Source organism: Corylus avellana, chromosome 10 (assembly GCF_965113065.1).
Source record: "Corylus avellana chromosome 10, dhCorAvel1.hap1.2, whole genome shotgun sequence".
In the NCBI taxonomy this organism is placed as follows: domain Eukaryota; kingdom Viridiplantae; phylum Streptophyta; class Magnoliopsida; order Fagales; family Betulaceae; genus Corylus; species Corylus avellana.
In genome coordinates this window covers 18,239,820-18,256,142 of record NC_142499.1, presented here as the reverse complement: position 1 = coordinate 18,256,142, position 16,323 = coordinate 18,239,820, and the positions used below count along the sequence as shown (strand labels likewise).

Sequence of the window (16,323 nt, the reverse complement as noted above, 5' to 3'; positions counted from 1 at the left end):
TTTCTCAAAAGTCAAATTCAAACACTCAAATATGCACAAACAGCTGCCGAATTTCAGTTCAAGTTTTAAAAGCAAGGCCTGGAGATTAAAGAAAAGGCAGCCCTGATATTTACATTATAGACCTACCAAGTACCAAACCATTCAACCTAATAAATGTTTTTTTTTGCTCTCTTTTTTTAAGGAGCTGGGCATTGTCATATCGACACAACACAAGTGTTGTCCTTATGCAATGTCTTCCATGGACATATATAGCTTAATGTTGACAGGTTCTTAAAGTTAGGCCTTTTCTTGGGGTTGGGATAGATTCCAATCTCCAAGGGGAACAGGGGATATATATGCATATCTTTTTTTTTAACCTTTTTTACTTCTTATATTATTCATCTAATTACTTTGTATTAAGAATCCGATAGAGTTAAACCTTGACTTCTCTTGGTCCGGTTGACTTGTATAGCCACTTTTATATGTTTTTAACGGATGAGAAAACGATGGTTAACACAACTTCACCCATGGTTTCTTCCAATTTGTCTGTTCCAAATGTCTTCAAGACAGGATCCTATGTAAGACATACCATTAGGATTTATATTATTATCTCTCAGGATAAGGATATATAAGAGGCGTTTTTCTATCTAAATAGGAAAGTTCCGTCCGAGAAAAGAGTCCGTTAGGTTAAAGGATTATTTTTGCTTGAACAGAAAACCTTCTCTCACGACTCATTATTATAGTGACGCAATTCTTCAAAATTATTTATAACATCTATTTTACATTAATAGATGTTTAGTGTTTTAAGTGATTTATTATTATCCGACCTACCTCTTTATGCAAGAAATGACAAGCGATCCGAATTCTGTCTAAGTTGGCAAGTTAAAAATAAAAAATAATAAAATAAAAAATTGTGGTTAAAATCTTGGTGCTCTAGCCGATGTCCACGTGGTATTACATGCCCAAAATTTGTCAAAAGTTGACAGATAATCACGGCCATTCAAAAGCCATGATTGCTGGTTTAGACCTACACAACACTTTATTTGAGGCAACTCACTTTAGCTTTTTCTTTAATTTGCTTCTTTTTCTCGAATTTTCTCTACCAACTCCATCTCCAAGGTAGAAACATCTTCCTTTTTTTTTTCTTTTTTTTTTTTTTTTAAAAAAAAAAGAAAAAATAATAATAAAATTATTATTATTTTTTAAAAGGTAGCTTCTTGTAAACGAAACATGATGAGATTATGACAGATCAATTACTTCACATTCATCCACTTGCTCAGGCACTATTAAAGAGGCAGTGACAAATCAGCCTCTATAATTCACAAAATATAAATGCTGGTTTGGAAAAGCTAGAGATCCATGCGTCTTCATCAACATGAAAAAACAGGAGAAATTTGTTTATATTTGTTTAGGGGGATTTAGGCTCATGATCGAATAACATTTGATGTGTAAAGGGAAGGGGAAAGAAAATAAAGAAGTAGGCTGCACACTTCTTGTACCTTTTCCAAATATGGTTGCCAACCAAATGCTAGCTGAGCAGCTTTTCAAGTTCTAAAATTGCATGCGATAAACTCACTCATCATGTAATTTAGAAAGTCCTATGAAACCTTTCTATTTGGTAATATAAAAATGAAAACAGTTTTGCGTGTTTTATGTTTTGGATTGTTTGCTAATATTTTTGTTTATAGAACCGAAAATGAAAGACAGAAATGCAATTTTTTTTTAAATAAACATAGTACTTACTGAAGCAGTTTTTTAAACAGTTAGACTAGTGATAGATCACATGTAAAACAAAAGAAAATCTACGAGAGTGACCCTAGCCGGAGGAGGGGCCATCAAGGAACCTCCTTGGGGGCAAAGCAGAAACTAAAAAATTCGTTGTAAGGTGTCAAAATTATGAAAAAACTATTTTTTTGGGGTGGGGGGAATTAAATTTTGGGGATTTTATCTTATAAAAAAATAAATTTTAAGAAAAAAATTCATTGTCCAACATAATAACATCAGTGTTAATTGTGCGTAATTTTCTTGTAGGGCATAATTTTTCTTATTGATGGTATTAACGGCCATTTGGGGATTGATGAGGAAGTGTAGGAAAGATGATTGACTTGTTTTTCTTGCGAGTTGTGAGGGTAAATATGTAATTTAATGCCCGATTGTTTCCTATAGAGGCTGCTAGGGTGATTTATTTGTTGTATCACCAGAAAAGAAAAAAAGCTATATGAAATTGCCAAAAGATGCAAATTATGAACTATATATGAAGACAAATTTGTCTCCAAGTTATTGACATAAGACAACGTAAATATGTAAGCTTAGACAAGAAGAAAAAAGAAAAAAAAAAACATAATTAATGTGTATCGAATTATTCGTGATATAAGGTGAGCAGACATGATTATGCATGAACAATATGGGCGGTGGGGTTGTTAAACCTCTTACTTTCAGATGCTTCTTCTATGAAAAACCATTTGACTATGAAAAGTAAAAAAAAAAAAAAAAGAATAAATAAAAAATGTGATGCAACAGAAGAGTGAAGTAGCTTTCTCGTAGGGATAGGAGACAACAATGATCTCTTTGTTATGATGCCTTTTGCTTTTGAATTTCCATGTTCACGGAAACAAAGGTGTCCCAAACTAAAAATTACGCAAATTATTTGTGTGTGGAATGTGGTGGGCATCACATCATATTTCACTCACTCTGCATGCAAATTGGGTAATTACATGGTAAACCCACAAAGAAAGAAATGTAAGGACATGAAGCAGACACATTGTCTAGAATGTTTTTGTTTTTTACTTGATGTTTTGGACCCAGGATTTTTGTTGAGTTCATATGTGATTTTATAAAGTTTTAATTGCAAAAATATGGCAAAGATATTTGTGATGCTAATCAATTAGTTCAAAACACATGAAAATGATAGATAGGCTCGTTCAAGGGAGTTATGACCTCAATGGCTATTTCGAGTGAGCTGAGTACTCCCAAAATAGAGAAATTGTATTATAATACCAATATTCAACTCCTCTCACAAATGCTATTAAATAATACAAATAGTCCTAAAGTGATAGATGTCTATAATGAATATAAAATTATCACTTAACTCCTAAGTATCCTAATAAAATACAATTACTCGACGTCTCATGTAGAGATGACTCTTATTGATAACTCATACAATGGTGTTAGGATCCTATCATAATTTTGTGATGTTTTCCCAAACTTTTATTTTCTATTTTTGAAACAAAAACATTAACAAAAAGTTCAAACACAAAATACTCTTTAAAGAATTAAATACAATTTTCACCATGTTACGTAAAAAACACTTTTCTCAAACCAAATACAAAAAGTACTTAAAACAAAAGTTGCAAAATCACTGCCCAAAGGTAACCTGTGCAATGCCATAATGCTAGATGGCGTGTCCATCAACATTATTTGCCGAATTATGGATTTATAGAGCTTGCTTCTATTACACACTTAAATGTGGTTAAGTGCCAAGTCAAATTTTGATTGCGCATGGTACTAAAAGATTTTCCTCCAAAAACATAAATCATGGGATCAGCCATCTGTTCAGCGGATCTGAATCCTTAATAATTTATTGTCTGAATTGTCCAGACAATCAACGTGACTGTGTAAGATAACTCTTATAAAGACCACTTATCCGATCATAGAGTCATATTATCCCAGACCAGTTTGGGCAAATAGGTCATACAAAAACACTCTCATTTGCTAGCTAATAATTTGTTGTCTGAATTGTCGGGACAACCAATGTGACTATGTAAGATAACTCTTATAAAGCCCACTTACCCAATCACAGAGTCATATTATCCGAGACACGTTTGGACAAATAGGTCATACAAAAACACTCATTTGCTAGCTAATAATTTGTTGTCAAAATTGTCCGCACAACTAATGTGACTATGTAAGATAACTCTTATAAAGCCCATTTACCCGATCATAGAGTCATATTATCCGAGACCCGTTTGGACAAATAGGTCATACAAAAACACTATCATTTGTTAGCTAAAAGAATCTGAGGTGAAATTTGCCCATTTTCTTGCAAATTGGGTATGATCTCTACAAATTCCTCTCTGGAAATGGTGAGTCAATTTCACAAGCAAAATAAAACAAGACCCAGAAGAATTTACAAACACCCACCACATGGCTAGGCTTCCTTACAAGAAGGCTTTCCAAATTAAAGATTCCTTTGCTTTGTTTGGTCTGCGTCGTTGTCTCAATTATCTTACTCAGGACGGTGCTAGTTTTGGGCAGAATCAACAAAAAAAGTCCAAATAAAACCCCATACAATATATGTTGTCCACTTAATAACGTAACTTAATACAATTTTTAATCATCGGCATGCTGACATTAATATATATATATATATATAATGATGTTGATAACAACCACATAATTCGCATCAACCACCAAAATTAATCCTCTACTTAGATATGTTTATGTCATCTAAAAAAGAACACTGGTACCTAAATCAGGCATGTTGACAGGGGAACACATTAATCTGTCGTCTAGTGTATGTGTTGGCAATCAATTCATATTAATATGCTACAGATTAATCAATTGCATGCTTCTAGGCTACACGTATTTTATTTGATGCAATGATTCATGAAACAGATGTAATTACTTAACAGATTTCTCCTGCCATTTTGTCGTTTCAACATTTGCGAGCGGTGTTAAGAGCACAACTACTGCTTCTACTACAAATTTACTACAAATTTTTTACAAACCGATATGGTAATACAAATTTTTACAATTGTTAGGGAAATCAAACATCTAATGTGAATATAATGCACACATACAACTTGATTAGTGGAAACTTAGAATAAACAAAATTGACCCTAATTTATCACAAATTCCATCGTGGCAAGGGAGGGTGAACGTATAGGTGCTAATTCGTGTTTACGTGTCGGGTTTGGATTATGTTGATGTATGTATATAAGACTAGGGGTGGGTAAATTAACCGTTTATTGCATACTGACCACTACCGAACCGTCATAAATTGACAATCTACTTCTAGCAGTCGGTAGGCAGAATAAAAATACTGTTTCGACATTGATTCGGTTCAGTAGGCGGTAGAAAAAAAAATTTTGTTGGTTAACTGAAAATAAACTGACTTAACCAATTTTTTAAATGGATTTTGAATTTTATTTGGTAAGTTTCCTTATTGTGTTAGTCTAGTTGATTAGCAGTGTCTTTTTTGTCACTGTTCCATGAATTTACTTTTTCTTTTTCATTTATAAAGTATATGCTTTATTGATTCTGTAGTTATAAGGAAGTTGAAAAGTTTTAATATAAAAACTTGTAACTGACTTAACTGAAAAAGTTGAAACTATTCTTGTCGGAATAAAGTCAGTTAATTAAATGACTTGATTGACTTTCACAAATTGGTAGGCAAAAATGCCCCACCGACCAAACCGATACCCACCCCTATATAAGAGTAAAAGTGTATAGGCTAACCATAACTCGACTCATTTAATTAAACGAATAAAACTCCTCAACACTAACCCTCTATTTTGTATTGTGTTTGTGTCAAGTTCGCAAATCATATCAAAAATTGCTTACCATTATGTCACATTTTAGGTTCTAGTCGTGTCGAAGTATAAATATAAAATTATATAAGTCAATCTTAACTCAACCCCTTTAATTAATTCAGACTCTTCGATCTTAATTTTTTTTTTAAAAAAATTTTATGTTAGATTAATGTCCAACTATAGCCGAAAGCTCCTACCAATATCACAATAACTAATTATCTAAATTGTTAGAAGTTTAGACAACAACAAATTTAAAGAGGTAATTATTGGGGGAGCCATATTAAGGACGTGGCATTGTAATTGAGCCGAAACGCGGAGCGTAGGGGGGCGCGGATGCACAGAGACACACGGTAAGAAGAGGGTAAATAATGTAGCAGCCCACTTGCCCGCCCAGCGGCTCAGGGCCTGTGTCAGTATATCGGTATTTGAATGTTCAAAAACGAAAGAAAACCCCCACTCTCACACACTCTCACTCACTCTCACGGACTCTCCTCGGCCCTTCTAAACGGACCCATCTTTAATGCATTGATCGCCGTTCTCTCTCTAAGATCCGGCTTTTGGGTTTTGAGACTGTTTTTGAATGAGCTAAGAAGTCTAGGGTTTTGCATTCTGTGACTTTCTCGGTTCCTTCCTCTCTCTCTCTCTGTCTGACGCTCTTGTCGGATCTGGGTGTCTTCAGCATTTTACGTGTTCGTTTTCTTGTAATTCTGAAGGAGGATACTTCTGATGAGTGAGGATGGAGAGTTTGCGGCAAAAGAGGTCCAAGATTGCGAGCATTGCTGATCGGAGCTCCGGCGAAAGGTTTTTCTCGACGGAACGAGCTAACCGAGAAGGTCAGATTTTTTATTTTATTTTATTTATTTTTCGAAATGATTGTTGTTTGAATTTTCCCTCTGTTTGGTTGCGAGAAAACCGAGGAGAAAAGCAATTAACTCGAAATTAAAATCTTCTTTTCTTGCACCTTTTCTTTTTGTTTTGTTGCTTTCGGAAAATGAGGAGCTGGCGACTGAACCGGATGGTTCAATTAGGCTCAGAAGGTGGAAAGTTTATATTATATTTTATTTACTTGTTCTTCTTTCTTGCATTTTCTTGGCTACCAAATGCAGCCTGTCCGTCCGTTTGGTCGCTGAGAAAACTCAAGAAAATTAAAGAAGAGCGAAATCGTAACTCTTCGTGTTATACGTTCTATAATTTGCTTTCCGAAAATGGAAACACAAAACAGTTGAAAATGACAAAGATGGGAAATTCTAACTTCGTTTCTTTGCGTGCTTTTCTTAATTAATTTTTAATATCCAAGCTCATTTTCTTCTTCTTTGTCGGTATGTTTGTGGCAATGTAGAGATCATCCGCTAGGTTTAGTTTCGGCTTTTCTTGTGCTTTTTGTTAAAGTAATTTGTCGAATTTGCAAGTGGCTTTTCTGTAGTGGCATCAGCATGATTTTGTTTGCTTCTAGGGATATGATGGGTTATCATTGCATTGCCAGCTTGACTACTGAGTTCTCTTTTAAGCGTTCTCTTTCATTTATTTTCTATCTCTTCAAGTTCTGTTTTTTTTTTTTTTTTTTGGTCGCTTTTTCTCAAACATGAAAATTTTCCAGTGTTCTCTGCTCGGTCTTTCCTTGGATTTTTGCCATGTTCCTATTCAATGATTTGCTTTTCTGCTTCTTTCTTTTGTTTGATTCTCTTAAAAATAATAGTTTTTGCATCGGGCTAAAAAAAAAAAGGCAAAGAAGGTTCTTTTGACTTGCTAACCAAACAATACCAAGGTTCCCATGCTGATTTTAATCCTAATTTGGCTTAGTAGGCGTTTCTGTTGCAATTTGGTTGTTTCCTGGCTTTTGGATTCTAGAAGTTTTGTAGCTTTTCTTTCTTCGGAAGTTCTCAAGAAGATCCTTCCCCACTTTTACTACTCTTGGGTGGTCATCCTAATGTTATTATAGGGATTCATCTCCAGGAAACAGGCAGGTTCAGAAACAAAGGACATATCCGAAATTGGCCTCCGATTCTAGTTCTTGCAGTAGTGGTACTACGGACGAAGATTCGGTGCGCTCATTTTCTTGTTTCTGTTCATTGAACCTTTTTAGTTTAGTTTGTTTCTGTTTGCATAATATCAGTAGAGGAACAACTTTTCTGAGTTATATTTACTTTAGTTTCTTTTTTTAATCTGTTTTTGAATGATCTATGTATCAAAAAATAAAATACTAAACTGACATTTACATCAAATGCATTTGGACTTTGTAGTTCATGTTTGAATTGGGTCAGAGATCTTCAAAACAAGCTGTTGGAGCTCCGATGAAGAAGTTACTAGCTGAAGAGATGTCGAAAGAAACTGAATCCAAAAGGAGGTCCCCAAGTGTTATTGCCAAATTGATGGGTCTTGATGGACTGCCACCTCAGCAGCCTGCTCACAAACAACAAAAGAGGTCCTCAGAGAACAATATAAAAAGGACGACATCAGTAGAGAAAGCTCAAAAGAGTGGCATGTTTTATGACCGTCGATCATCTAAGAGGAATTCAAAGGAGCAGCAAGAATTTAAGGATGTATTTGAGGTTTTTGAAACATCGAAGATGGAGAGTAGCAGTTGCTCATCGCAAGGGGCTGCAAACTCAAAGCTCACCGATGCTGAGATGGCATTTATTCGGCAGAAGTTCATGGATGCTAAACGTCTATCAAGTGATCAGAAGTTACAGGATTCCAAGGAGTTCCATGACGCACTTGAGGTGCTAGACTCCAACAAGGATCGTCTGTTGAAATTTCTTCAACAACCAGATTCATTGTTCACAAAGCATTTGCATGATCTGCAAGGTGCTCCTCCCCAGACCCATTGTGGTCGCATAGCAGGTATGAAGTTGTCAGATGCTCAGAGGCATGAAAGCAATGAACTTGGGAAATCACAGAGACGAACTCCATCAAAAAATTACAGTAGATCCCCTCAGAAATATTGTGGTGGTCTATTAAGCCAATCTGACAGCAGGCATGCTTCTTGTAATTCTCTGAATTCATCCAAAATTCGATTTGAAGGAAAGGATGAGTTGGCCACTCTACCTACAAGTATAGTGGTATTAAAACCAAATGTTGGGAAGGCCCAGAATGGTACCAAACCTGCTTCCTCACCTTGTTCTTCGCATGCTTTTCTATCAGATTGTAGGGTGCACACTGAATTTCCGAGTATCAAAAATAGGGCGGGAGAATTATGGGGAACAAAGAACTTTCCCCATGATGCGGGGCTTTCAAGGCATAAGTCCAGAGAATCTAGAGAAATTGCTAGGGAAATAACTAAACAAATGAGAAATGGTTTTCGTAGTGGTTCTATGAATTTTTCATCTGCTGGATTTAAAGGTTATGCTGGGGATGAAAGTTCATGTGACACATCTGGCAATGAATCAGATGCAATTACAGTGACTTCCAGAAATTCCTTTGACTTGAATGGCCGGTACATGCCTTCATCATCACGTTTGACTGAATCATCTGTGAGTAGGGAGGCCAAGAAAAGACTCTCAGAGAGGTGGAAAATGACTCACAAGTCTCAAGACTTGGGAGTGGGTAGTAGGGGCAGCACACTGGCTGAAATGCTTGCTATCCCTGATAAGGATATGATGCCAACAAACTTGGATGGCATGAGTTGTGCAGATGGAATCAGTGACAAATTTGCTAGTGATGATGGACCTACGGGGTGGGTTGAACCTTTGGGAATTAGCAGCAGGGAAGGCTGGAAGGATGGGTCTAACAGAAATTTATCAAGATCAAGATCTCTTCCTGCTTCTTCTACAGCCTTTGGAAGTCCTAAGATAAACATACATAGTGAAACTCTTTGTGATGGCAGACATCTGATGCCAAAAGAGGCCTTGAAGAAGGAAAGAATTAAGAGAGTGAAGGGTAATTCTGATTGGAGAGAAGATTCAGCCCCTAGAAACTCAAGATCTAGTCATAAGAAATCTCATTCTTCTAGCTGCACAGTTAGGGAAAGCAATGAGTATTTAGCAGAGATTCATACAAGCCAGAATCAAGTGAAGGCTAGCCTTGAAAAGATTGATCCATCTGAAAATGATCTTATGATCTTCGAGACATTAGTTGGTAATGTCAACGATAGGACGCCAGTTCCTGAAAATGTGGTTGATGTGGGAGATGACAAAATGATCATGCCATCTGAACCTCCTGATGAGATGCTACCAGATGTATCACCTTGCATGGTTTTAAAGGATATATCTGCTGGTGGCCCAGATATCCTAATTCCACAGGTTTGATTTATCACATATTCTGATTGTTCTTTTTTTTTTTTTTTTTTTTTTTTTTTTTTTTTTAAAATTCTTCTCTTGCCGTTTTGTAATTAGACCTTGTCGTTCAGATTACTAGTTAGTTGCATATGGGTCTTTTTCCTAACCTGTGAGAGGCCTTTAGCTGTGTTTTTGTTCCTTTTTGTTCAACTGAACTTTAATATCAGTTTCATAAATCTTGAATTGTATGTTTCACTAAAACTTTCTTCTTCTCCTTTTTTTTTTTTTTTTTTTTTTCCTTTAAATACTTTTGCAATTTTCAATGGTAGATTTGCTTTTACTTTGCTTTGATATTTTCAAAGCTGTTATGTTTCATTTTAGTCTACCAGGAACTTAAATTTGCGACAAGCTGCTACAAAATACATATATTTCAAGTTAGATTGATTTATTATTGAAGAATTTCAGATTATTGATAATTCCAATGCCTAAATGAATCCTCTTCATATACCCTTACCTAAAACAGAGAGAATCTGCTTTACGCAATCAGTAGGCTTTTGGTGTGCTTGGAAGCATTTTTCTGAATATTGACTACATGTGTTGAGTCAAATATGCAGGCCATTTTCGTGAGAAAAGGACTTTGATTATAAAGTTGAAATCCTTTATCTACTGCATTTTTGTAACTGGTTGCAATGCTTCATTGTTTTCGAAGAAAAATTTTTCTATGACAACTCATTTCCTTGTCAAGGAGAAATTCAAGGAATACCATTAATCATGCCACTATGGATAGATGCCTGTAATATGCACACTTCTGCAGGTTAGGTTCTCTGTGCAGACCCTGAAGAGTAATTTCTGACTGATACCAGGAATCATACTGTTTTCTGTAAAAATATTGCTTTGAGATTTTCTGTTTCTGTAGATTCTCAATATATCTGCTGGGAAGTGGTTGCTGTTAAAAAAAATAAAATAATGAATTAGTACATAATTTACAACTTACTGGAGAATCTCATTTGCATTAGCATCACAATTTGCTTACAAGTATCTAGATGCTTGTTAGAGACTTCCTCCAAACTGTGTGTATATTAGTTCTGCTAATGAGTTTTAACTCAAATGGTACTTCCTTTCGTAATAAACATAGAGGGGAAAGGGTAAAGTTGTGGGTTCAAGACCCATGAGGTGTTTATAACTTATGAATAGAAAAAGGATTATATATATACATTTTTTCCGAATATATGATTCCTTACATTTTCAGTTCAGTAAAAAGTATGGCATCTTCAATTTTGCATCATGGGTATTTTGGGTTCTAAGTATTTCATGATATTCCAGGAAACATCGATTGGGCCATCCAAAGACAGTTCAGTCCCTTCGCTTCACCCTTCGCCTGGACTAGAATCTCCAGTTAGTTCTAAGGAGGCTGAGCAGCCCAGTCCAGTTTCAGTTCTCGAAGCTCCTTTTACGGATGATGTATCATCATGTTCTGAATGCTTTGAGAGTCTCAGTGCTGACCTCCATGGTAACTTCAAAGTTATTGTTTTGGCATTCCTAGTTCTTAGACCCCTCTATGAATCAAATTGCATTCTATTGACTATCTAGCTGCTTATTTCTCATTCATAATGCGTGAAAGGATAAAATCAATAAGATAATGCAACTTAAATTTCAAAATTACAGTGGTGATAGAAAATTGAAGCTCTGTTGCATTTAACATTGTATGTTTCACAAAATGACAGCTATTTTTATTTTTTCTGTTGCATATAGCTCCACTATTGTGTAAATAACACCATTTTCATCTAAAGTGTCGGCCATTGTGCAATTCAAAGTTGAGTACAAATGCTTCTAGACCATAACTAGAAGCCTTACTCATCCAATACAGAACATGTGCAAGCCCCTCTTCAGTATTTTGCTCTATGTGCCTTTATTCCTTCAAAGCATCACCCAACATACATCTTCTCAATTAACAGCCTATTTCTAAGATTGAACTACAGTTATATCTGCATTATTGTGCTCTCTGTGCTCCTATTGCCAACGTAGTTCGATTGCTTTGTAGTTTAAAAATTAAGAAATCCTTATTGTTTGGAGCCTCCTATCCCATATGTTCACAAGTTTCTTTCGTGCAGTTTTTTCACAAACCCATGTTTCGTTGACTTGTCTGTTTCTAGGGCTTCGGATGCAACTTCAGCAACTCAAGTTGGAGTCAGAAGTGTATGCAGAGGGACCCATGCTCGTCTCAAGTGATGAAGATGTTTGCGACGGTGACGGATCCATTCTGAATGAGAAGGGAGTTTGTAAAACTGAAGAGGGCTGGGAGCCTTCCTACATAGTTGATGTCTTAATTGGCTCCGGCTTTAACGATGCCAATCCTGATATGTTCATGAGTACATGGCACTCTCCAGAATGCCCTGTGGACCCCCTCGTATTCGAAGAAGTTGAGAAGAAGTACCGCGACCAGACTTCTTGTTCAAGGTCTGAAAGGAGGTTACTGTTTGATCGTATAAATTCTGCACTCCTGGAGATGTACCAGCTCCCATGGATGAGGCATGCAACGAGGGTTGGTTCTAAGTGGATTAGAGATCGGCTCCAAGATCGTCTCTATGCCTTGTTGGCAGGCCAAGAGAAGAAATGTAATAAAGACACTCTGGGGAAGGTGCTGGCAAGGGAATCACAGTGGTTGTCTTTGGGAGATGAAGTTGATGTAATAAGTGGGGAAATTGGGAGATCGTTGACAGATGAGCTTGTAGCAGAGGCAGTGGCTATGTTGGGTATTTGACCAAAACCCCGAGCCTTCGAGCCTCTAGTTCTTCTGATTTTGCTAACATCCTTCGATGACGGGCCGACCAGAGGAAGGCGCGCGCCCCGGGATCCTTAGAGATCCCCAACCAAGGCTGTATTTGGTCTAGGAAATTACGGGTATGTAAATGAAGTGATGGAATGGTCAGTTCATGAGAGAATGAATAAAATGATAAAAAATCTTTACGCCCAAAGATGAATCAGATTGATGATCAAAACTAAAGGAAAGCAAAATCAAACAAAGGTGTATATATATATATATATATATATACCAAAACAAAGAGTCATATTTGAACCCACTTTTATGATTTATTAGCCATGACAATTGACAACACAGCAGCCCATTAGTCGAGAAAAGTTTAATGCAATTTAGTTAAAAACAGGCGGTGGTGGCATCTTATATTTGGGCGGGCCCATGTATGGCCCGGATGGGAGCATTACAAAATCTGGACCTGATGATGAACCATGCGGAGGTGGTAGCGCTCCAAAATGTGGGCCCTCTGATGGCCCAGATCGTAGCGTTCCAAAATGTGGCCCCGATGCTATAGCAGGTGGAGGCGGCGGTGGGATCTTGTATAGTGGCGGGCCCTCAGATGGCCCAGATGGAAGCATTCTGAAATGTGGCCTTAATGAAGCAACAGATGGAGGCGGTGGGGTCTCATATAGGGGCGGGCCCTCAGACGGCCCAGACGGCAGTGTTCCAAAAGGTGGTGGGTCGGAGGAAACCTCTTCTTCCAAGATTACAAGTTTTCTAGCCTCAATAGGGCAAGAGGGAAAGCCCAAAACTACTGCAACCGCAAGGGCCACCCATAAAAATTTCCGACCGGTTATCACCATGTTTGTCTGTGCTTCTGTCGATTTGATTCTAGCAGGCTCTCCTTTGTGACCCCTTTAATAGATAGTCGTCCCTTAAAAGGGACAGGAGATTATTCTTTGGCCTCATTGATATTTGCTTTAATTTTTGGGGTATGCAACTCACATCCCTGTAATTTTAGGCTTCAATAATTGGCAATCTTTTGAATATTCAGCTTCGGTTTTGGGGCTATCCAGTTGATGTCCCTCTAATCCTTGTCAGTCTCTTTAATCGGTTTCCATATTTGTATGTGTATTTATTATACAATTTTACATTTTGCAATGAATTTACGGAAGTTGCCAATGTATCTTCCAAATAAACCGTTAATAAATTTAGTGTAAGCATGTGGGGGCAAATTGCTCTCTGTTGATGTTTATTAATGAAGTTGTTTTTAAGGAGTAATTCAATTAGTTGAAGATTACGCCTCATGAAATGAAAGTTACTAGTTCGAATCCACCCTCCATCATTTCCTTTCCCTTGTGCGGACATGTTAAAAAAATATAATAATGAAGTTTGAAAGTTATGTTAAAAAAAGAAAGAAAATAAAATAAAATAAAAGTGCAATAAGGGACAATGAATAGTGTTGTTTCCATCTAATGGGCAATGAGGGGTGTAAACGAGCCGAGCTTGAGCGAGCTTTCCTTGTTTGGGCTCGGCTTGTTTAAATTTTACTCAAGTTCGAGCTTGAGCCGAGCTTAAAGATGAGCCAAAAAATCAAACTCGAGCTCGAGCTCATAATAAGTCAAGCCGAGCCGAGTCAGTTCACGAGCTGACTCTTATATTTAATTTAATTAATTTAATTAATTGATTTATTTTTTTATTATAAATTTAAACTTCAAGTACTCTTAAACGGCTCAAGAAGTCAGCTTGCATATGAGGATTTGCTTAGTTTGGCTAGCGGAGTATGGAGCTCGAGTCAATACAACAAGGCACTTGGTTTCGAAGAGAGAGGATATGCATCCTTTTATTATATAAAAGGATGCTATTAGAAAAAAAAAAAAAAAATCAATCAATTTTTAATATTAGTATGAGGAATTATATGAATAATTACCAATTCGAGCCTTATACGAGCTGTTCACGAGCTTAGTCGAGCCAAGCTAGCTTCGTTTAATATTCGAGCCAGGATTAGTGTTCACGAAACGCTTCATTTAATATTCGAGTCGAACACGAGTGAGCTTATGCGAGCTGAGCCTGAGCGAGTGGCATGCTCTCTTAACGGCCCTAATGGACCAAAAAAATAAAGCGACAATATTTGGCTAAAGAAGTATATGATTGATGCAGCTTGTGAAAAAATATTATATCATCAATTTTTTTTTTTAATTAAAAAAGAAAATGGTGGGAGGGGACAATCAAAGTGATTACTCTATTTGGGTGTGACCATAATAGCACTTATGACATGAGACATGAGCGGCCTAGACGCTACACACTCTCTCAGGTCTAGTTGAACTATAGCTTGATTCAGTCAGACCAAGATCCCCTGGAATTAGGAGTGAATTCCAGATTCTGGAATTCATGGTCAGGATCTCTTGAAGTAGATCCGAGGCCTACCGTGATGCCACGTGTCCCACTAAATAAATAATAAAAAAATATTATTTAACTTTTTTAAAAAAAATAAAAAACAAAATAATATAAAAATATTATTATTTGGCCATTAGGGGTGGCCGAAGGGCCAAACCCTTTTTTTTTTTTTTTTGGACTTTTGGACCTTAGGGGTGGCTGAACTATCCTTAAAGGCCATGGGGTGACCGAACAGGTCTGGGTGGCCGAAGCCAACTCATGGCCAAACGGTGGCCTTTGGGGGTGGTTCGGCCACCCTCAAAGGCCAAACCTGTTTTTTTCCTTTTTTTTTTTTTTTTTTTTTTTTTTTTTTTTTTTTTTTTTGGACTTTTGGCCATTGGGGGTGGCCGAACCACCCCATGGCCAAACGGTGGCCCTTGGGGGTGGGTGGTTCGGCCACCCTCAAGGGCCAAATAATAATAAATAAAAAAAATTATATTTATTTTTTATTATTTTTTAAAAAATTATTATTATTTTATTATTATTTATTTAGTAGGACATGTGGCATCACGGTAGGCGTTGGATCTATTTCAAGAGATCCTGACCGTGAATTTCAGAATCTGGAATTCACCTCTAATTCCAAGGGATCCTAGTCCCATTCAGTCTCATTAAGACATTAATGAGACTCAAAGTAATTTGCACTTATCAAATTAAACATTCTTATTAAAGAAGTCGAATTCATACCATAATGTTTATCTAATTACATAAAGTTTGTCTTAAGGCCATTAAACCAACACCTTGACGGTTAAATTAAAAAATAAAAATAAAAATTAAAAAAAATTAAAAAAAGCCACTACATTGTAACAACCAATCACAAATAAAGCTAGTAAAATGTCGAATGTTGCATGCCAAGATCGAGCATGTGAAGGCTATGTAGACTATTTTGAATAAATAAGTAATTTTCCATTTTTAGTGAAAAGAGAAGTTTATTGTTGTGAATACATGATGACAAAATTCTCCAACCCATATGTTTCCATCACTCTCGCCTCTTATGGAAAAACCAGTACAAGCACAAGGCCCAAACAAAACTTTTGACTTGCTGTTAGGAGTATCAACTCGGTTTCGGTTTTCGGTTATTGGTCAAAATCGAGAATCAGAATTGGGGTACTCCGGTTATTGGTTTTGGGAAACTGGAATCGAGTAACCGGTTACTGGTTAACCAGGTCCCGGTAACCGGCTGGTTCCGGTTTGTACTCGGTTATCTGGATTGGGTAACCGGTTTTAATATATATATATATATATATATATATATATATATATATATATATATATATATATATAGGGCTTATTTTAGGTATTGGGCCTAAAATAAGCCCATTTTTTGGCAGACGGTTGTCCCATGTTTTAAAAAAACTATTAGCCTTTTTGTCCCTCTAAAATGGGCTTTGTTTTGATTGTTCCCAAAATT

At 36.6% G+C, this 16,323-nt stretch overlaps 1 protein-coding gene across 2 annotated transcripts; it reads left to right on the top strand.

Moving 5' to 3' along the window:
- Positions 1-5,896: 5,896 nt before the first annotated feature.
- On the top strand, positions 5,897-12,718 carry TRM19 (afadin). 2 transcript variants are annotated; one of them, XM_059607160.2, is made up of 5 exons: positions 5,897-6,343; positions 7,464-7,552; positions 7,751-9,748; positions 11,048-11,234; positions 11,878-12,718. In XM_059607160.2, exons 1-5 carry the CDS (start codon positions 6,247-6,249, stop codon positions 12,483-12,485), a joined length of 2,979 nt encoding a protein of 992 aa, XP_059463143.1. In that variant the 5' UTR covers positions 5,897-6,246; the 3' UTR covers positions 12,486-12,718. The 2 variants fall into 2 exon arrangements, with proteins under 2 accessions (XP_059463143.1, XP_059463145.1); XM_059607162.2 differs by lacking the exon at positions 7,464-7,552 and having other exon boundaries at positions 6,260-6,343.
- The last annotated feature ends 3,605 nt before the right edge of the window (positions 12,719-16,323 follow it).